Source organism: Henckelia pumila, chromosome 1, assembly GCF_033568475.1.
Source record: "Henckelia pumila isolate YLH828 chromosome 1, ASM3356847v2, whole genome shotgun sequence".
In the NCBI taxonomy this organism is placed as follows: Eukaryota; Viridiplantae; Streptophyta; class Magnoliopsida; order Lamiales; family Gesneriaceae; genus Henckelia; species Henckelia pumila.
Genome location: NC_133120.1, coordinates 169,536,228 through 169,560,822, shown reverse-complemented (window position 1 = coordinate 169,560,822; position 24,595 = coordinate 169,536,228). Strand labels below are relative to the sequence as shown.

Genomic DNA, 24,595 nt, shown 5'->3' with positions numbered 1-24,595 from the left:
CATAATCCATAAATTACATATCAGCTTAGTAAAATAAATACAGGCTTAATACTGTAGTGATACAACCATATCGAAAAACTTAAAAGTAAACATTATACAGTTATATCGAATCCTGCTGTATAATAAACTCCTCAAGGCTCCTGCTCCCTAGTCCTGCCTTGAACTACCAGCTCCGTCCATCCTGCGATCTGCCCCATGGAATAGGGTGTCCAAGATAATAACTAGGACGTGAGCGCTAACGCCCAGTACATAAAAATGAGTAAACATATGTATATAGTGCATGCAACATGATGACTGGTAAAGGGTCATCTGAAAAGTCATGCTCAGTACCGGCGCCACATGAGTGCTGCCACCGCACGGATCAACCTCTGGGTGCAACCACACTCGTCAAGTACACCAAAGTAGTCAGACATAAAGGTCCCCACCATCGCGGTACTCTCAGTGACAGACTATCGAGTATAGAGCTGAGCGGCTCTATAATCAGATATATCAAGGTATAGGCTCAACGTGTATATGCACATGACATATGAATATAGAAAGCGGTAAATCATATATCATGCCATATAATAATGCCAAATAAATGCAACATATAAACATGTATACTCGCTGGCAATCTCAGTCAATGTGTACGTACCTCTAAGCTAGTTCAAGTATAGTAGGATCCTAGGTTCCAAGCCTATATTCAGAAGTTCATCGTATCACTACACAAGTTCTATAAGCCTTAACTAAGCTAATAAGTACTCCCAAAACTTAAATAGATTCCCGGACCATACCTTCATCCGTCGATAGCCCTTTGAAGTCGCTAGTCCCGGATGACTATAACCACTCCTTGGTTATTCCAGAACCTCTATTATAACCGATAGGGCCCTCAAGTGTATAACTCACACTATATAACTGAAGAAGAAAACTCGGGAATTAGTATTCAAATTATGACTCCGAAGAGCCCTATTTATAGCCAAATTTCTAGTCGAGTTCGGACCCTCCGAACTGGGGTTCGGATCATCCGATCCAACTCACTGCCTGCATGCGAGACACATCGAGTTCGGACTGTCCGATCACCACTTCGGGTTGTCCGAAGTGTCCTAAATTCTACACTTTTCAAAAACCATGGCTGAGTAATCCTGCCTACTTGGAACAGGTGAAGTTCGGGCCGTCCGATCCTACTTCGGATCGTCCGAACTTGCCTTAATTCCGAAGTCAATAAGCTCACCTTCGGAGCCCCCGGTGAGCTGAGTTCGGGCCGTCCGAAGTCCTCTTCGGACCGTCCGAACTGGCTCAGAAAATAAAAAATCCAATTCTTGATTATGAAGTCTGATTAAACCCCGAAATTGGTTAATTACCAATCCTAAATCATGTTTAACATATTATTATCTTAAAATGGAATCTGGGTTACTACAACCGAGGCCTCACATTAAGTGGTATCAGATAAATTAGATCTTGGACTGAATTTAGAAGAGAGCGGGGTAGATCGAGTCCGCTTGAATTGGTTTCTTGCATGTGTTTGAGTTATTTAATTGATTATTAAATACGATGCGAGCATGCTTTACTGATTGAGAATTATTTGAATTACATGATTATGTGATTTAAATTTTTTTGAAGCATGAAATTACTTGAGATATCAATTGATGGTTTCTGGAATTGAATGCGATTATTCTCGAAGTGGTGCTATTATTCAGAGAAGGTTTTGGACCTTATGGAGTTATGGGAATTGGATTATCTGTGTCCTAACCTTTGATTATGAGATTATGGTTCCTCGAAGAGTGTTGAATAGGAACCCACTGCCACTTGTTCCTCCGAATGAGAATCTGCCTGTGAACACTCCTCCGAACAAACAGGGTAGTACAATAACAGATCAGATGGATGCAATAGCTACGCCGATGGAAACCTTACTTAAGAGGTTCCAATCTTTCCGACCCCCGATTTTGAAGGGTAGGAGAATCTAGTTGAATGCGAGAGTTGGTTGGACGACATAGACCAGCTTTTTGATTCTCTTGATTATTCTGATGACCGCAGAATCAGGCTAGTTATTCATCAATTGCGAGGAGTTGCGAAGAACTCGAGGATCGCAACAAAGAGGGCTTTTGAGAATCGAGGTACAGCTACTGACTGGAATCTTTTTAAATCTGAGTTCTTTAAATGGTTTTTTCCAGTTTCGTACCCAAAGGACAAAGGTGCCGAGTTCGCAAATCTAAAGCAAGGGAACTTGAATATCGAGGACCACGTTTCCAAGTTTGACAGATTATTGAGGTTCGCACCTCACATTTCTGACAACGAAGAAGCCAAAGCTGATCAATTAATCAATGGCTTGAATCCTGATATCTTCACTCTGGTGAATACTGGAAGGCCCAATAACCTTGCTGAGGCGATGGATCAGGCCAAGGGTGCTGAGGCAGGGTTGATGAGGCAGAGAGGGAATCAGGTTGCATCTCAGCAGCAACAGAGACAGTTCCAGAACAAACCGTCTCAATATCGGAATCAACCTCAGAGATCCAAGGGTGGTAGCAGTGGAGGCAACAGAAAGGATTACTACCGACCGAAGGGAAAATAGTTTAAGAAACTAGGAAGCAGTTCATCGAGCTCTGGTGGCTCGAATCAGTTCAGTTTTGGACAGGGTTCAGGTTCCTCTGGAGCTTCTTGTAACAAGTGTGGAGGTCATCACTCCAGCGACCAGTGTAGAGGGATTTTTGGGAATAGCTACATCTATCAGCAGACGGGACATTATGCTAGACTTTGTCCCTAGAGAGGCTCGGAGCAAGCTCAGAGTGAAAATACTTCTAAACAGTCTGCACCGCCTCAGAGGCAAGTGAATTCAATTCACTCTTTCCAGCCCCAACAACAGAACCGTCAAGGAGGTAACCAGAACTTGAACCAACCTCCTTGACACCAGGCGAGAGTTTTTTCTCTGAATGAGGATCAGGCTTAGGCAACACCTGATGATGTGATCGCAGGTAACTATACAATCTTTGGTTATCCTGCTTATATTTTGATAGATACGGGTGCGTCTCACTCCTTCATATTTGAGAAATTTGTATTGAAGCATGCCTTACATTTTGAACCATTGACTGTTGTGGTATCTGTTACTTCACTTTTGGGTGGAGGAATTGTTTCGAGGAATTTTGTTAGGAATTGTGAATTGAGTAGTGAAGGGAATTTGTTAGAGTTCGACTGTGTTATACTTGGTTTATCTGACTTTGACTACATAGTTGGTATAGATGTTTTGACTGAGTACAGAGCTACAGTGGATTGTTTTCAGAAGGCAGCCCGTTTCAGACCAGAAATGACAGATGAGTGGAGATTCCTTGGTAAGGGTTGTCGATCTAGAATTTCTTTGATTTCTGATTTGTCTATGACTAGACTGTTGCAGAAAGAAGCAGAGGGTTTTTTTTATCTATGCAGTCGATGTTTTGAAGTCTAGCCCGGTGTTGACTGACATACCAGTGGTTAGAGAGTTTCCTGATGTGTTCTCGGATGAGATTCCGGGATTACCGCCTATTCGTGAGATTGAATTTGGCATCGAACTGACGTCAGGTACTCAACTTATTTCTAACGCTCCGTATAGAATGGCTCCGATCGAATTGAAAGAATTGAAGGAGCAACTTGAAGATTTGATCTCCAAGGGATACATTCGGCCTAGTGTGTCGCCTTGGGGTTTTCCTGTTCTGTTTGTTAGAAAGAAAGATGGCTCTATGTGTCTCTGCATTGACTACCGCCAACTGAACCAGGCGACGGTTAAGTACATGTATCCCTTACCTCGTATAGATGATCTTTTTGGTCAATTGCAGGGTTCGTGTATTTATTCGAAGATAGATTTGAGGTCTGGTTATCATCAGCTGAGAGTACGAGAAGAGGATGTTTCTAAGACTGCGTTAGGACGAGGTATGGCCATTTTGAATTTTTTGTCATGCCGTTCGGTTTGACTAACGCCCCAGCAGTCTTTATGGGGTTAATGAACCGAATATTTCAGCGTTTTCTAGATGAGTTTGTTATTATTTTCATTGACGATATCCTGATCTATTCGAAGAGTCGTGCTGATCATGCAGAGCATCTGAGGATTGTTTTGCAGATTTTGAGAACTGAACAGTTGTTTGCCAAACTATGAAAGTGTGAGTTTTGGTTGGACCGAGTCATTTTTCTTGGTCACATTATCTCTGGAGATGGGATTTCTGTCGATCCCAGCAAGATCGAGGCAGTTATGAACTGGCGAAGGCCGACTTTTTTGCCTGAAATTCAAAGTTTTATGCGTTTAGTGGGTTACTATCGCAGATTTATTTAAGGTTTCTCATCTATTGCGAAGCCGATTACCCAGTTGACTCAGAATAACGCGCCTTTTGTTTTGACTGAAGAGTGTGAGACCAGTTTCATTGAGTTGAAGAAGAGATTGACTAGCGCTCCGATACTTTCTATTCCATCAGGTTCTGAAGGTTTTAAGCTGTATTGTGATGCTTCTCATTTAGGTCTTGGTTGTGTCCTTATGCAGAGGAAGCACGTGATAGCTTATGCCTCGAGGCAGTTGAAACCGCACGAGACTCGCTATCCAGTTCATGATCTTGAATTCGCTGCTATTGTTTTTGCTTTGAAGATCTGGCGTCACTATCTGTACGGTGAGTCTTTTGAGATCTTTTCTGATCATAAGAGTCTTAAGTACATATTTTCACAGTGTGAGTTGAATATAAGACAGAGGAGATGGCTAGATTTATTGAAGGACTTCGACTGCGAGATTAAATATTACCCGGGAAAGTCGAATGCAGCTGCTGATACTTTGAGTCGCAAGCTTTGTTCCTTATCTCTTTTGACCATCGGTGTGTCTCATTTGATTGATGACTGTTGCAATTCTGGGTTGGAGTTTGAATCAGATAGGAGTCCTATAAGAGTTTGTGCTATCCAGGTCGAGCCATAGTTGTTAGTGTCGATCAGAGAAGCACAGAAATCCGATGAGAGTATTCAGCATTCGATAGAGAAGGTAAGATCTGGACACCAGTCTGAGTTTCAGGTCAGGGATGATGTTTTATTTGTGAATAACCGTATTGTTGTGCCTGATATTTCTGAGATGAGACAGCGTATTCTGCAAGAGGCACATTGCAGTCGGTTCAGTGTTCATCCAGGAAGCCAAAAGATGTATAACGACCTGAAGAGTCAATTTTGGTGGAAGAGGATGAAGAGTGATGTTGCGAGGTTTGTATCCCGTTGTTTGAACTGCCAGCAGGTGAAAGCCAAGAGAAAGAGGCCGGGTGGTCTTTTGCACAGTTTATCTGTTTCGGAATGGAAGTGGGATCATATCTCGATGGATTTCATCACAAAAATACCCCGATCCGTTCGAGGATGCGATGCCATTTGGGTAGTGATTGATCGTTTGACAAAGTCTGCTTGTTTTATTCCGTATTGGATGACATATCGTCATGATCAGATGGCCGAGTTGTATGTCAGAGAGATTGTCAGATTGCACGGTGTGCCGAGATTGATTGTTTCGGGCCGAGATCCTCGGTTTACTTCTCATTTCTGGCATAGTCTACAGGAGGCTCTTGGTACTCGTTTGCACTTAAGTACAGCTTACTATCCTCAGACCGACGATCAATCAGAGCGGACGATTCAGACTCTGGAGAATATGCTACGAGCAGTAGTGCTTGATTTTGGCACTAGTTGGCAGGATTCGTTGCCTCTGGTGGAGTTTTCGTACAACAACAGATTCCAGACGAGTATAGGAATGGCACCATTCGAAGCGTTGTATGGTAAGAAGTGTAGATCTCCTCTGTACTGGGATGAGATGTCTGAGTCCCCAGACTTGGGACCGGATATGATTCGTGATATGGCTGAGCAGGTGAAGATTATCCGAATGAGAATGAAGACTGCTCAGGACCGACAAGCGAAGTATGCGAATATCCATCGCAGACCTCTATCTTTCGATCAGGGAGACCGGGTATTCTTGAAGATATCTCCATTTAGAGGTACTGTTAGATTTGGAAAGAGAGGGAATTTGTCACCAAGATTCATCGTTTCGTATGAAATTTTACAGAAGATAGACGATCTAGCCTACAGATTAGCACTTTCTCCTTCTTTATCAGGGATTCACGACGTATTTCACGTTTCGATGTTGAGGAAATATCATCCATATCCTTCTCATGTTCTTCAACCTGATGAAGCCGAACTTGATGAAAATCTAAGTTATTTCGAGAGACCGATTCAGATCCTTGACAGAAAGGAGAAACAGCTCAGAACCAAATCGATTCCTTTGGTGAAAATTCACTAGAGTCGTCACGGGGTCGAAGAAGCGACTTGGGAGACAGAATTTGATATGAGACAGAGATTTCCAGACTTGTTTAATTGGCGTGAGCCCTTAATTCTGTTCTTGAATTCTTATTTCTTTCTTATGAGTTGATATTACTGATTTCGAGGACGAAATCTATTCTTAGAAGGGAAGAATTGTAACGCCCTGTTTTTATCTTAATTGAACTTATTTGAGATAATCAATGATTTCAGAATTCAAGTTCTGACTTTTTATTGATCAGGGACTATTTTGAAAATTTCGGAATTTTCAGGGACTAAAACGCAAAAAAGAGATTTGTTATAACTTAGAGACTTGACTAAGTCTTCTCCATTTCCTCCCTTCCTCCTCCAAGTCACCTATCTCCATTGAAGGCGAGAGAAAAGCTTCCAAGCTTTTGTGATTTCGATTTTAACTCGATCCGTCCGTTGGAATTTGATCTGAAATTGATATTTGCGATCGCAGCTTCGAGTGCTCCGTTTAGAAGTAAGTTTCTTTTATTTCTACGAGGTTTGAATTTTTGGATGTCTTTAGAATTGATTGAAATTCGGAGAGGATGTTCTTGAGGTAGCTGTGATAGTATATCTAAGACGGTTCAGAGAAATATCGACGATTGGATTTGATATGAATTTTCTTGTGATTTTCGAAATTTGGATTTTTGAGATGTGTTGGGTTTGACTTGGAAATGATGTTAGATGATTGATATGAGTAATTTGAATTGATATTCTGTTGTTTGGGATTTCGGTTTGATCAGTTTATAGCCGTTATGCCGCCAGTTTGAGTTTCGGGATATCGTTTCTATTGAATTGATTATACCGAGTTTGATGAGGTTTTACTATCAATATTGATCATGTGGCTTCCTCTGTTAGATTGATTCGAAGTCCTTGGAGTTGCGAGATTGCAGCTTTGATCAGTTTGGAAGATTGAGCCGGTATAGTATCGACTTTCTTACTTATCGATCGTAGAACTGGAATAGATATTGAATTGAGATTTGTTGTTTTACAGATTGAAGATTGTGAAATGACAAGAAGGTACAAGATGACTTTGAAATGAAATAGGATGATTAATTCGATTCCGAATTGACTCGAGTGTCCTAGAAAAAATCATATATTGCATGTTTAAATGTTTACTTGATTTATGATTGAAATGATAATTGAGTGCATGAGATCATATATGCATTCATATTGAGCCGATTGATTATTCATTTTGAATTAGACGATCTGGAGATTATAGTTGAGTGGCCTTGGTAGGCGATTTACTACGAGTGTTGATTAACTTACTATAATGCCCTAGAGTCTAGAGGATTAAAATATACCTCGTCTACCTCGAAAGGGGAGTTCGGTGTGATTGTTGGATATTTTAACCTCGGGATCCCAAATCAAAGAAAGAAAGAAAGAAGAATTTCTTTTAATTATCTGAGTCTGATAATCCAGAAGTTTTAAGTCATGCATATCATTTTTTTTATTCCGCAGTTTAGTGAATTACTTGAGGAATATATGGAACTTGATTATATATCATGTTTTGATATATTATGTGATACTGTATGCTAGTCTCTTTTACTGAGAATATTATTCTCACCGGATTATCCGGTTGTTTTCTTTGTTTGTATGTGTACTTGGCAACAGGTGGGGCAGAACCGAAGTCTCACATGCACTCACAACAAAACCAAGAAATATGAGTTCGCTTGTACAAAACACACATTTATTCAAGTTAGCATATAAATGTTCAGAACGCAATGTGATTAGTACAACTCTCAAATTACCCACATGATCATCCAAATTTTTACTATATACCAAGATATCATCAAAATACACTACCACAAACTTTTCAATAAATGCACGCAAAACATGATTCAAGAGACGCATAAAATTACTAGGTGCATTAGTCAAACCAGAAGGCATAACCATCCATTGATACAACTCATACTTTGTTTTAAATGTGGTTTTCCACTCGTCTCCCTCTCTCATCCTAATTTGATGATAACCACTCTTAAGATCAATTTTGCTAAACACACTAGCACCATGCAGTTCATCTAACATATCATCTAGTCTAGGAATATGATGTCTATAATTGATGATAATGTTATTTATAATCCTACAATCAACACACATATGCCAAGACCCATATTTCTTAGGTACTAACAACACATGTACAACACATGGTGACATCGACTCACGCACAAAATCTTTATCTAGAAGTTCACTTACTTGTCGTTGCAACTCCTTAGTTTCCTTTGGATTGCTTCTATAGGCTGGACGATTCGGCAATGCACTTCTGGGTATCAAGTCGATTTGGTGTTCAATCCCCCTCAAAGGTGGTAATCCCTGAGGTAGCTTCTCCGGAAATAAATCATCGAACTCCTGCAAGAGAGAAACAACAATGCTCGGAAGATCTCCGGCTATATCACTTGTGTTAAGGAGTAACTCCTTATAAAACATCAACACAAGTGGAACATGAGAATTCAAATCTGTCAATTCAAAATGTAATTTTTCATAAAAATCACAGACTGAATTCTCTCAAAAAGGGAGAAGGGATTTCGAAAATTCTCTTGAGACACTCTCTCAAATTTTCAAAAATTCCTTTTAATATTTAGATGTGATTTTCGAAAATTGCAAGATGGAATTGTATTGTTTTCGAAAATTACACACACATACACACATATATATATATATATATATATATATATATAATTTCTAGACTGGATTAAGTTATATGTCTATTAGGACACTAACTCCTTAGGGCCCATAATCCATAACTTAAGCCCAACAAGTCAAGCCTATTATTATAGAAATTAATATAAAATTCATCATGACTCCGATTGATAAACTGATTTCACCAATGTGCACAGAAACCATTTCTGCACCTTTTAAAGTCAAGATAATTTTTCTAAATCCGAATTCAGTGATTTCCATAAATGCCCATCCCTATGTCATTTTAGGAAATTCCACTCCTTTTAGTTAAGAAGTCCAACTTCTCTTTCATTAAATTTAACTCTTTAAATTTAACTATCTCAACGGGGATTAGTAATCTATTACTTGTGTGACCCTCAATGGTTCAGGGATACAGCTAGTTGTGGGCTCACAACTCCTTGTGACTTGAAACAACAATTTCCGACTTACCTATCGAATCATGGTAAGAGCGCCTAGCAACATCGCCCCATGATTTCCTAGGTATAACTGATAGTGCCTACAAGAACCAGTAGGTTTTGGTTAGCGTATAGTACGGTCCCTTCATCCATATATCCCGATCGAATCAACAACCATTGGTACATCGAGAGTCGTTCGAGATTCGATAACTATGCAATGCATCTTGAAGATCAAATAGTGACATCGCATGTGCTACTAGGAAACCAAGTAACCTAAATCACATCGAGTAATCTGGCCAGAGATTTGTCACACTAATATCTTCTCAGATCGCATAGGATATCCACACTCGCAAGCGTGTGGTGAATCCTTGACAACAAAGCATCGACTCCTATATGTGTTGTAATTGTACCCAATCTCGACACCTGATGACCCTCATAGAATCGGTAAACGAGTCAAAGTGCAGTACTAGCATATAGAGTCTCCATGATATTTCAAGTAATAAGGACTAATGGTGTACAACCAAAACCGCAGACTTATCCACTCAATTAATAATAACCACTTGGAAAGTCCGAATAGGGTAGTTCGATCATTCATCATATGAATATCCATTTGCATGCTTTGAACATCTCTATGTTCCATACCAATGAAACGTGGTACTTGGCATCGCAAATGCTAGTCTCGATCTCGAGCGATCCTTATCCTTATTTGCAGACGGCTCAATTGACTAGGAACTGTTTAGAATATATAGTGCTTATAAGATGTGTCTCATGATAGTCATCCATATGTACTATCACATCTTACATGCACTCTAGTATATTCAAGATCTTTATCTAAACATCGTATAATACGTCACAACATAATAACATGATAAAAGATAAAGTAAATGTCATTATAAAAAGTGTAAATTATATTAAACAAAAGATTGTTTATACATAGAATCATAAAAGCCCTTTGCCATAGGTTGGATAATCGGACACCCACTCTTTCAAATATATATCTATATAAATTTAAAATATACATTTATATATATAAATATAAAATATATATGTAATATTAATAATATATAATTATATTTTTATGCTAAATAATTAATATTTTATCCATAATTTGAGAGTATAATTGTCACGCTCCGGGCCCAGGCCCGCTCCTGCGTGACTGCACACAATGGGATCATATAGTAACTACTTCGTATTCGTCTTCGCTTTACGAAAATGATTAATTCAAGTTGTTATAGAAGTCCATTGTAGCCTATTTTAAACTCAATTTAAAGCTTTCATTTTTCTCATGTGGGACAGGGGTCTCACAATAATATTACTTGATTGAAACAAATTTATTTTATTATAATATGTTTAGTATAAAAATATATAATTATAATATTTTTAGGCTAATAATTATTAATTAATTACAAGTTGATAAATTTTAACTTGTGGAAATATTTTTTTGTCTTAAATATTATCAATCTATATTTGAAATTAAATTTAATGATTTTTGTAAATTTTAAACTTTTTAATTTAATAAATTAAAAATATATAATTTTTGTAGACTAATAGCTACTAAAGCTAATCAGAGTCTAACATTATACCTGCGTTGGTCATCGGCCCTTTGATGGAGATGACCCCAAACTTTAGGCACAACTTTGCTACGATCCCAGTAGCGTCTCGATGTCGCCCGGCCATCGAAAGATGACTAAAGGCCCTAAAACCAGGCTAATTAGAAAAAGAGAGAGAGACAAGTGATTGGTGCGGTCTTCAAATGAGAGTCTCAACCCCTATTTATACACCACGATCGGATCTTCCAATTGCAAGTTTGGACGTTCCGATCATTGTCCACCAAACACATTTCTCTTGATTGGAAAATACACTGTTGCAAGTTTGGACGTTCCGATCATTGTCCACCAAACACATTTCTCTTTAATCATGTTTTAACCATTCTAAATATGTTTAGACATTTAATTGTTAATTCGGAAATTGAGCTACTACATATACTGTCGGGTTGGTACTTTATTTAAGTTTTTTGGTGTTTATGTGATTATGTTTTTAATTTAAGTTGATTGTATCCCATTAAGAATTGTTTAATAGGTGATTCGGGTCGGGTCACTACAATATCTATACTATTAATTAAAGGAAAATGAATATACTCCATCTTTAAGTTTTCTACTCTAAATTGACATTAACACCCTTTAATTCATTGTATTTATTTTTGGTAAATTCATTTGTAGTCTCCATTCTTAACAATCACTTTAATTAAAACATAAAATAAAATCAAATATTTAAAATAAAAAAAAAAATTAACATGTGAATTACGTGCATCGCTGATCGCCTCCAAGTGTTTGTTTGGTCTTTAAATACCAACCATTTCGCCTCCAAACACAGAGCACCACAACCCAAAGAAGAAAATTGGAAAGCACTGTTGCAGCTGTGGAATGAAGGAGCAACAGTGCTTGCATGGTGGCGAGGAGGCTGATGAGTCTCCTCAAAACATTACAATCAAAGGGATTCTTGGATTGTTGATGGAGAGTGTAGATTCTGATGATAAACAAGTGATTTCTTTAGGCATCGGCGATCCGACCGTTTACTCGTGCTTTCGCGCCACCGTCGCTGCTCAAGAAGCTGTTGTGGATGCTCTCCGTTGTGCTAAATTCAATGGTTACTCGCCCACCGTTGGTCTTCCTCAAACCAGAAAGTATATTAATTTATATGTTACATCCTTGGAATTATTACTATTTTGTTTGGTCACTCGCCCACCGTTAGTCTTAACCACCTCGTCACATCCAAGAATGAACATCTATAATGTGAATGTTTTTAAGATAGTAATTACGGGTTGTCCATTAGGACAGTGCAACACATAGCTCCATGCACCCGTTTCTTAATTGCTTTTCTATTTCTTGAAGATTGATTCCTCCAAAACATCTGAACAAATTTGAACCACCCTTTTTGATTATATATAAAAGTCAAGAAAAACGTACAACACTATTAATTAAAAGGGATTTTATTGCCAAATTAAATGAATACTTCATTGCTGGTTTAAGAAATTATAATGAACTCTGATCTCTCATACATAAGTTTCTGGAACAGGGCGATAGCGGATTATCTATCCAATGATCTTCCATACGAGTTATCGGCAGACGACGTTTATATCACTGCCGGATGCACCCAAGCTATTGAAGTGGCCTTGTCCGTCTTGGCTCGCCCTGGCTGCAACATCTTGTTGCCAAAGCCATGTTTCCCTATTTATGGACTTTGTGCGGCGTTTAGAAATATCGAGGTTCGGTATTTTGATCTTCTATCTGACGACGGCTGGGAGGTCGATCTCCACGCCGTGGAGGAGTTGACGGATCACAACACCACGGCGATGGTGATCATAAACCCCGGTAACCCGTGCGGAAACGTTTATACCTATCAACACTTAGAAGAGGTTCGTATAGATCATATATATAAATATATATTGCCCTCAACAAGTTAGGTAGCCATTAAGTATTTCATTTTGGTACGTACCACATGCACAGGGGCGGATCCCCCAAAAATAAATTTTGTTTTTTAGTATTATATAAGTAATATTTTTACAAAATTGAATATATAAATAAATTTCCCTAGAAATGAGCGTAGAGAACTTGTATCTTTCATCTGGTCTATTAATATGAGAGTTGAAATAGATTGCTGAAACTGCTAAGCGTCTCGGAATAATCCTGATTGCTGATGAAGTTTACGGACATCTTGCTTTCGGAGATAACCCTTTCGTGCCGATGGGGACGTTCGGAACCGTCGCCCCCGTGCTCACGCTCGGCTCGTTATCGAAGAGATGGTTAGTGCCGGGTTGGCGACTCGGTTGGTTGGCTACAACTACACCGGATGACACTTTCAAACATGCAAAGGTTTGGTTTCATATCGCTTTGTACGTGCTAGAATTTGGTTACATATCTCTAGCTACTTAATTAGCGTAAAAACACTTTCAATAAATTAATTATAGTTAGGTAAGAGTCAACGTATGTTATTGTGATGTTAATATATACTAGGAATGATTTTATGCATGCATGTTAGAATATTATTAATTTTTTTATGACGTTGGAAACCGCAGTTGCTATTTTTCGGTGAGCACTGGTAAAACCCTCGGATTAACGCGATATCCTGCAAACCACGCTAGACAGATAAACCGCACTAGGCAAACTATGTACGATAGTCTAGTCTAAGAAGGTGTTGGTAGATAGAATCGAACTCCAGAACTTTGATCAATTGATCACCTACCCCACCAATTTAAACACCTCTTGGAAGCGTTAAAATATTATTAAAGTGCTCGCCTACCCAACTGTCCCTCTTGGGGGCGTTGGAATATTATTAATTGATTGATGCTCTGGATTAAATTAAAAATATAACTCTGAAAATTAACCGTTAACGATACTAAAAATAGAAAAAAAAAAAAAAAAAAGTGTAAATGACCTTAGCAAAATATATAAATATAATTTCTCCTCTCTTATTTACTTCTCAAGTATGAATCATGCATTCTATTTTCACAGTTCGTGGAACGCCTTAAGAAGTACAGTGACATTTGTGGAGGCCCTGCAACCTTTATACAGGTTTCTATCACATGCACCCCTAATATATATTCCATGTAACATCGACTTGTTTAAAATTCAAGCGCACAATCCAAATGCAATATTCTTAGTGTTTTTCTCGAAAGGGAAAAACGTCGGAAAATATATTTCATCGACGTTCTACTATATATGTAATTTATCTATTATTTGTGAATTAAAATGGTTTCCTCAGGCGGCAGTCCCCGGTATTATCGAGGGAACACGAGACGTCTTTTTCGAAAAGAACATAAGATTGCTGCAGCAAACATCGGACCTTTGTTACAGAAAGATGAAGGCAATCAGCTGCTTTAGTTGTCCCAGTAAACCACAAGGGTCTATGGCTTTCATGGTAGCATGCACCAAATATAATCATCTCCATTACATATTTTTTTCCCAATAAGTGCAAAAAATTAATTTATCATATATCGGAGAAGGAAAATTGATAACTTATTTTGATAATTAATCTGATTATCATCATATCATGTAGGTGAAACTGAATAGTTACTTGCTGAAAAGTATTAGCGATGACCTAGACTTCTGTTTCAAGCTGGCTAGAGAGGAGTCTGTTATAATACTTCCAGGTACCTTTTATATAACATACATATATATATATATATAAACCAAGAAATGAACCCTATTTCATTATATGTACTTTTTCTTACGCATGCAGGAGTCGCCGTGGGGCTCAAGAACTGGCTCCGGATAACGTTTGCTGCGGAGCCATCTTCACTCGAGGAGGCACTGGAGAGGATGAAGTCCTTCTGTGAGCGTCATGCACGTTAAATGCATCGTGGCGGACGCACAAATTGAACTAATTATATATATTTGATGTATGATTTTATATATATATATATATATATATATTTTGATAGGTGCTACTTGGTCCATGATTGATCATAAGGCACGAAATAGCCATGCATGAATGTGGTGGTGGAAAGTTTTTTTGATAATAAAACATATTGGTAGCTAGAAACAGATCTCTATTTTGCTAATTAATTACACATAACACCACAACTGGGATCATCTGCTTACAAGAATTAGTGTTGGAGGAAATCTGGGTCATAATTTTAAATGACTCTGGAGCTATAATGTTGTAGTTTTAGCACCCTAAACATGTATCAAATTTAGCATATTTGATCGTGGAAATTATATTTTATTCCTATAATTTGTATGTTTTTCATTTTCGTTATGTTGTCACATATGAGTCGATTTACACACATAATTAATATAATGAAATAATTTTTTTTTTTTATTTTAGTCAATTCATCAAAGTGCTGATCTGTAGCTGAAAAATAATGACGTGTTACAAAATAATTGCTCACATATTCGATCCTATGTCAATGCTTGGGATATTTTTATTGTTTACCGTGCATTCCATATTTTTTTTCCAATTTAATGTGGTTGTGGAGAGGTTCTGTTCCTAAGGTATCACGCTATGGGAAGAGGCGTGATAATAACGAAGTCGCGTCTTCAAAAAAGGCATGATAAAAAATATATATATATATTTTGAAGTCATACCATTTAAGATGGTGTAACTTCAAAAAATAAAAAAGTCACGTTTCTATGTAATTGTTAATTATTACTTATATTATCAAATTTAATAGTTGTCATTCTTTATGATTTAAGTATTAATATATTACCGATATTATCAAATTTATTGTTATTACTATTTCATTTTGAACAATTGTTATTATTATTTTTGGTCAAGTTGTTTTTGTTGATATATTTTATTTGTGTATTACAAAATTTATTGTTCTAATTATTATATTTTTTATTATTGTTATATTATTTAATTGAATACAAGTATTATTCCATAAATTTTTAATTTGCATTATTATTTTGTTTGTAATGAAAGTAGTATTTAAAAAAAACATTATCAAGTATATTATTATTGTTATTTTATGCAAGTAGTATGAGAAAATTTCGTTATAAATATATTATTAGAATTAAAATAATAATTATTTTTTTGAAAGGCAAAGCGAGCTAGCTATAGTATTATTCCAAACTCAAATACAAGTTCTATCAACCAAGAAGAAAAATTTCTATGTTGCCAAACAATCGGGAAAGGGGAAAAAAATAGCAAAAAAAGCCATAAAATTTGCCACCACATTTGTCTTTCTCAGAATATGAGTTAACGACACTGATCCAATATATTTTTTATTTCTATTTTTATTATCTAATTAACCATTATTATATTTTTTTATTTTTTTAAACAATTAGTGCATAAAAAATTCATTATCAAATATATTATTGTTGTGGACTTATTTTGTATAATTATTGTCAAAGTTATTATTACAATAATTATATTATTATTATTATTATTCCTAATTTATTTAATGCAAATATATATTAAACAGTAAAAACTGTTGTTAATGAATGATCACTGTATTTATTTAAATATTTAATCATTAGACAACAATGTTTTTATAATATCTTATTCTAATATATATATATAATAAAATTTTAGTTAAGGTATAGCACTAAGAAATAAGTGTATATAACATAAGCGAAGTGTATATTAATCCTTCAAAATTCATGATCAAATATTATATTATTATTATTAAATAAAATATATTATCATTGCTATTATGTTTATTTATTTATATTTACTTTTTGACCAAATTGTTTACAAATTAAATTCACGCCACTTTGAGTGGCGTGATTTGAAGTTTTTTTCTTAAAAAAAAATTTTTGAGTCACGTCACTTGTGATTTGAAGTTTGTAGGAAATAAAAATAAAAATTGAGTCACTCAAAAAGGCGTGATTTGACGTGTTGCGCTAGAAACGAAAAATCCTTACAAATACTTTAAACGAGGAAAAAAATATGGGTTGTACGATAAACCGTGAAAAAACCTGTCAATGCTTTGGTGAAAATTGACTAAGTCGTGAAGTAACCGATAACATAACAAAACATGAAAAACTTGCAAGTTACATAACAAAAAAAATGTAATTTTTTTATTTCTTCTTGGATGAAGAATAACTAATAATGAGGGCTATCTTAGTCATCCCGGGATCTTGATAAAGAAATATCGAAATTTTGGTGATAATATTTATGCAACAAGCAGATCAGTTAAATAAAATCAAGTATAATATTTGATTTGAGATAAACATGCATTGATGATTAATTGAAGATTCCTAAAAAAACAAATACTTCAATAACTAGACCAGATGAACATATCGAAAGAGTTTAGAGACAATCAGACAAGAACAAACACGAGCCAGACCAAATCAATCAATTCGTCTAAACATCCTCTAGCACTCAGTCTAAGTTATTGGAGATAAAAGCCAAAATAAGGTGGTTGAAATAACGACGTTGAGAATCGTACTCGACAAAACTCAGAAGAAGGGGAGACATGAAAGTTTTAACTTCGAACTTCCATAAAAAATCTCGTGTTGATTACTTTTATTTACTACACAATTGATATAAGCAAAATTTTAACAATCGAGCTGGTAACTCAGCTTAATTGTAAAACGAGTTTTGAAAAATATTTTTAATTGTGTATTCAAACCCCCTCCCTCTCTCTACACATATTTAGATCCTAAAAGTGGTATCAGTGCGGGGTTTTGCGTAACTTTAACTGCTCTTCATAGCTATGGTGTCCTTTAACAAAATTCCCATGTTTTCAAAGGAAAAATATGATAACTGAAAAATCCGCATGCAGACAAACTTATCTTCACAAGATGATGACATGTGGTACATCATCATTGATGAACCAATGAAGATCATGAAATCCAGCACTGCAGTTTCCATAACTAAAGGTGTGCCCCAGATGACAGAAAAGCTCAGATCTAGAATATACAACTGAAGACAAAAAGAAGGCCAATCTTGACAATGTGGCGAAATATATACTTTACAAAAATTTGGACAAGAACATGTTCATAAAATCAAAACATGCAGTACTACTGCCAAGGAGATTTGGGAGAAACTCACACAACTGTGTGAAGGAAATGTTCAGACAAAAGAAAACAAACTCATGGTGGCCATTCAAAAAGTTAGATAAATCATGATGAAACATGGAAAAACTATAAATGAGTTTGATGAAAGATTCAGCAGCAGCATTATAGAAATAAGTGCACTGGGAAAGAGCTACAACAACAGAGAAATTACACTAAAATTCATGAGGGCATTACCAAGAGAATGGGACGTGAAGACTATTTCCATGAGAGAATCAAATGATCTCAAAAAAAATTGAACTACATGATTTGTTTGCAGACTTCAAGGCATATGATTTTGAGCTAGGTGCTAGAATTGAAGAGGAACCAGTCATTCCACAAGCCACTAAAGCTCTAACAGCAACCGATGATACATCCATACCCAAGACAGTATATCAACTCATAAGTGACACAATGTCACTATTTGTGAAGAAGTTTGGCAAGTTTATGAGGAAAAACCACAAGAACTTTCAAAGCTCAAACAAATACAGCTTCAGAAGAAAGGAACCAACAAATGATGATCAAGCATGCTATAACTGTGGAATGAAAGGACACTTCATAGAAAAATGTATCAGACCAAGGAAGGATGAGAAGAAGTCATCTGATAAGAAGGGATCCAAAGAAGATAAGAACTTCCGAAGGAATAAAGATCAAAATGCATTAATGACAGAAGGGAACAACAAAAAATGGGTTAACTCTGATACAGAGTCATCCTGCTCAGAAACATCCTCCAATGAAAGTGACGATGAAGTTGTCAAATTTCTAATGGTGGGAAATGACGCAGAACTCACAGACGGTGGAGAGGTACTTGATTTTACTGTTGATGAATTAACTAAGGAAGATCTTATATCTGCTCTGTATGAGATGGTAATTGAGTATAGAAGACTATCTCATTAGTTTGAGGAAGTCAAAACAGAAAGAAAGAGCATATCAGATAAGTTAGATCAAATGGACTCTACTGAGTCTAAAGGATAAGACAGTTTGAAAGCTCAAGTAAATTTTTTAATGACTAAAAACATAAATATGATAAATGAATCCAAGTTGTACTCTCATAGAATCAAAGATTGATGAATATAGTCAATACTTGGAATAAGTCTTCTGTTTCACTAGATAAACTGAATGGAATACAAAAGAAAGCTGGTGATCTAACTGGCCTAGGCTTTAACATGAATGAAAGTAGTACATCCGAAACAAATACTTAGTCGTGTCTGGACAAGCACAGTTCAAAATTTGTGAAATTTGTCAAGTCCAGCACAATATATGAGCACATGGAGCCTGAAATTCCTGCTAGTCGTCCAATATTTCAACAAAACAAACTTTTACGCAAAGGACTGGGATATGTTGAACCAGAGAGTTCACAGTCTGAATGGACCAAAACTAGATCAGACAGCTCTGGATATGGTCAAGCTAGACAGAATTCTATGAAGGTAAAACATAGACCATATTTTCACAAGAAACCGGTTTAAAAGAAATAATGGAAGCCTGGTATGAAAAATCAGTATGGATATTATTTTACTAGGCACTCACAACACACTGCACCAAAGGTATCAGCTAGACAATACATTTTTGGGGGTTCGTATGTTAGAAATTTTGTAAGGATAATTCAAGTATGGATTTCCAAAGGTCTAATCCTGTGTGGACCCAAGTAGGTATGAGTACCAAACTTATTCTTATCCTTGATTTCAGGATAGAAAAAGTGAACTTCTAAACCAATCAATCTGGTATCTAGATTGTAGTTGTTCCAGACATGTGACAAGAGACGTTAAGCTGTTATCTGAATTCAGACAAAGCTCAGACCAAAAATAACCTTCGGAGATAACTCAAATGGTAAGAGTATGGTTAATGGTATGCTTATCCATGGTAATATTATCATTAAATATGTTTTGTTAGTATAAAACTTGAAATACAATTTTATTAGTACAAGTCAATTATGTGATAATAGTTATTTGGTAGAATTTCTAAAGCATACTTGTCTTGTTAAAGATCAATCTGGACTAACAATCATGACAGGAAAAAGAAGTGAAACCACCTACAAAGTGAACTAGTATGCACAACCAAATTATATTATCTGTCTGGTTGCCTCGAATATGAACAAGAATTCGTTGTGGCATAAGAGATTCAATCATTTAAACATCAAAACAATTTCCAATCTGAGCAAGCATAATTTGGTTACTGGTCTGACCAAAATTGAGTTTTCAAAAGATAAGATTTGCGCTGCTTGTCATCTTGGAAAACAAGTCAGATCAACTTTCAAAAATAAGGGTTGCACTTCTTCCCCCTGAAGCTTGGAATTATTGCATATGGATCTTTTTGGTCCGATACCTATAATGAGATTAGTTTGAATGAAATACACCTGGTTATTGTTGATGATTTTTCTAGAATCACTTGGATAATTTTTTTCAAATCCAAAGATCAGACGGCTACCCAATTGATCAAAATTTTTCAACGCTTTCAAAATGAAAAGTCTCAAAAGATTGACAAAATCAAGAGTGACAGAGGCACTGAGTTTTCAAATCAAACTCTTTCTACCTATTTAGAACTTCATCAAATCAGGCATGAGCTCTCTGCAGCCATAACACCTCAGCATAATGGTGTTGTAGAAAGGAGAAATCGAACTCTTAAAGAGGCTGCTACAACAATGCTAGCCGATTCTGGTATTTCTCAGAATTTTTGAGCAGAAGCAGTAATGAAACGACCCAAACTACTACTGAAATTTTATTATTATTATTATTATTATTTTTATTATTATTATTATTATTATTATTATTATTATTATTATTATTATTATTATTATATGCCCATACTTTAAATAGTTTTACATAACTTATTATACATTATATAATATAAATTTATAAGTATATTACATGAAATTAAATAACATAAAATTAATTACTAAATCATGATAAAATCTCATGCATAAAAAACCCATCCCTAAATACTTAAATAATATTTCTTCAACAAATCCATGCAAACTTGAAAATAAATACGTAAATCTAAAATCCATGCATACTCTCAAACTTCAAAATATTAAAAAATATGCGGAAATAACTGTTTTAACTCTCAAAATATCAATATCATAAATAAGCTATGGTCACGGGTACTAGCTGCTGCCATGGATGCTCATATGACTTTACAGCCAGTTGGGACAACATCCTCATATTTAAACTCATGTTCACCTCCACCATTTAAATCTAGTGAGCCTAGAAGCTCAACACGTTATATCCTTATATAACAACATGAAACCACATGCATGTGCACATCATATAAAATATCGTGAATATACTTATACATGCACGATCTTAAAATCATTGTACTGTTGAATCATAAACATTATCATTATCTTATTCATCATTCATCATCATAATATTCTTTCATCATCATAGTCATCATATATCATCATCTTCATTAAACATATCATAACAGGGCATATCATAATTTTTTTTTGAAACATGATAGGTTGTATCCATGATGGTGGCCTTAAACATGAACGATTGATCAATCATAAAAACCAACGTACGTGACGATGGAGTCTCCACCTTTATGTTACCACTTCACCAGGGCTTGCCCTGGATCCATAAGCTCATAATCATAAACATAAGTGGAAAGAGATCCGGGCTCTAGAATACCATGCATCCCCAATCCCGTGCTTGCCACACTCACTTCAACTTTCTTAAAAATATTTTTACCTGTCCAACATTATTCATAAAAAAATATCTTCCGTGATGAATGAACTTAAAATTCTTCATAATTTCATTTTTACATAAAAATTTGCCCGAAAATATATATTTAATTAATTTTTATAAAATCATACTTATATATAAAAAAACATGCATGCATTAAATATATATTTACGGACAATTTATTTTTTATAGACCTGTTCAAGTTGTTGACTCATTAGACTTAAATCCATATAATCATAGAATGGCCCAATAACTGAACTTAAGCTCAATAACTTAAATTTTAGCCCAAATAAATTATTCAAGTTCATTAGCACTTAACTAATTAGCTCGTTAAATAACTCAAGCCCATTAACAACTTAATCTGGCCTATTAAACTTAATCTAACATGATCTAGCCTAATAATTCCACGAATAACCAGGCTTATGAAAATTAATGGGCTCACTTAAATAATTATTTAAGTCCAATATATAAAATTAAATATCCTAGATAATTATTTAAAACTAACTCAAACCCATTAAATTATAACTTGAACTCTTAATCCAAAATAAATTAAAATACCCGAGCCCAACATATATAACCCGGACCCAAACCCAACTAACTTGACCCAATTCTTTTCAGACCCGACCCAGACCCAATAACCCAAGCCCGGCCCACTTAAAGCCCAAAACCATAAACCCAAACTGTGCAGATCACTATTCACGACCAGCAGATCTTTAAGGGCTTTAATCGCCTGGCTCCGACCCCCACCGACTGGAAAACCACCGTCCAGACCTTCCCAAGGTCCAGGAGGTCCTACTCAACCAAGCCCCAGCCAAAACCAATCCCTACAGGAGCAGCCCGAACCAAAACAAAACAACGCATGTCTTCACTCGCGTAGCTCAGGCCACCACCAGCCAGAGAAACACCTTGAGGACCTTTCCCATGGTCTTATGGTTCTAACCCAACTGGGACCAGCCTCTAACTCGCATCCTACAGCCTACACGAACCCTTACCCCAGAACTGCTCGAACTGCAACTTGTTGTCAACTTTTTGAATTTTGATTCGTTTCCAGCCTAGACCAGGTTCAATCCACCATATAGACCAACCCTATAGACCTAACTCAACCCCCAAACCAATGATCAGCAGCTTAGAACAAGGCATATCAGAAAAAACGTGAGAAATTGGCGAGAAAGCCATGAAAATGTGATCTGCTCATGTCAACTAGGATGATCTTAAATAAAAAAAACACATACATATGCAAGATCAATCATTTCATGAAACAATCAGTGTAATATGACTTAAATGGTGGCCAAAAGGGATTGAACGTGTCTTTGCGATATATTCGCTCGAAACTACAATATCGTCACGTAGATCTTTGTCTGAGACGAACGGGGCGTCAAATCTTCGAGTTTTTCTCAAGATTATCATGAAAGTCTGTGCGTGTGTGTATGAAGGCTGAAGAATAAGATGAGAGGCGGCTGCGTGCATCTGATGCAAGGCGTGAAGGTGCAGAAGGGATAATGGGCCAAAAATCTTATTTATTTGCATGCAAATGGGCTTAGTTTTAAATAAATAAAATATACCAAGTTAGGCACAATCTATCCCACTAAATAATTTGATAATAACTTAATATTTTCGGAACAATTAATTGTGGGCTTTTAAAAGTCTATTAAAAGCCTCTAAAATGGCTTATTTTTTTGAAAAATGGGCTTCTATACATTTATATATATAATAAAACTCCTATTTTCTGAAAATAAAATCTTAAAATACTAAATTATGGCCCTTAAAAATCTTACTAAAAAATTTTGGAGGGAAACCTCCATCTCGTTCGTCCACGGTCCCCTATATGCGATCGAAACATGACATATCTAAAATAAATTCATAAATTTCATAATAGCGGGTTAAATGCTATAATAAATTTTAAACATGAAAATAAATCACATAATAGCACATAAAAATCATTTAACCCCCTTTTTCTTTATTTTTAAATCAATAAATACCCTAGTTATGCATGCAGGTTTACGTAAAGAATTTTCGGGCGTTACAATTCTCCCCCTCTTAAACGGAATTTCGTCCTCTAAATTGAAATGAGTGTCGGGTAGGGCTAGATACTCGTGTATATCCTAATTAAACATCCCACTTACGAAAATTTTAAAGACGTAATTTAAAATTACCTATGATGCGTAAATTATCCGGATTCGCCTTCTCTGCTTGCATCACAAAGACACGCCATGTTGCTTTCCTCTTCTTAGGGCATTTCACTGAAATATGTTCTCGCTCATTACAATGATAACACTTGCCGGATCCAGCCATACACGATTCAGAATGGGGTCTCTAGCACGTCAGGAAAATATCTAACACTCCAGTGTTAGGGGCAAAAGTCCCCTGCTGCTGCTGCCTCGGTGGATTTGGGCCCTTCGACGGCCCAGAAAATGGTCTCTTCGCCAGCTGTTGCGAAGACTGATTGCCAGACTACTTCTCGATAAAGGTCTTCTTTAATTTTTCCCAAGTCAATGCAGCCAAATCTAAGCCAACCACTGCGCCCTCCCACCAGAGAGTTGCATCATCCTTCAACATAAAAATTGCACACCTCACTTTATCCTCATATGTAAACCCCATATAAGCATAGATGGTCTCCAATGAGCGAATCCACTCCTCAGCCACAAATGGATCGGTAATTCTCCTGAACTCCTTGGGTCCCTGCTTTTGGAACCTCTCAGCAACATCTTCCTCATGGGACTTCCTATGCTGCCCGGCATGAGGCTCGAGTAGCCTCGTAATCCCTGCCAGCATGTCAACGTTGGCCCTCTCGTATGGTGTAAGTGCTGGTGGTGGAGGTGGATTCCCACGAGCTCAATCTCCCTCTCGACTGACGTCATCGGTGTCGCTCGGACATGTGGCTCTTCTTAGAGCCACTAACTTAATCATGATAAATTAATTAAATAATATGATTTAATGCATGTCATTTAGAATATTTAATTGTTATGTTTAATAATGTGATTTATTTGAATGCCTGAAATTTTATGTGATATGAATGATTTTTAAAGTTTTCAGGTTGGTAATTTAATTCTGGGTCGTAGGGACGAATCTA

At 36.3% G+C, this 24,595-nt stretch overlaps 1 protein-coding gene across 1 annotated transcript; it reads left to right on the top strand.

Annotated features, from left to right (window-relative positions):
* The first annotated feature begins 11,767 nt into the window (after positions 1–11,767).
* On the top strand, positions 11,768–14,695 carry LOC140874440 (probable aminotransferase TAT2). The gene is made up of 7 exons (XM_073277729.1): positions 11,768–12,027; positions 12,420–12,759; positions 12,998–13,216; positions 13,856–13,915; positions 14,106–14,261; positions 14,400–14,493; positions 14,583–14,695. The coding sequence occupies exons 1-7, from the start codon at positions 11,768–11,770 to the stop codon at positions 14,693–14,695; spliced, it is 1,242 nt and encodes a 413-aa protein (XP_073133830.1).
* Positions 14,696–24,595: the final 9,900 nt, after the last annotated feature.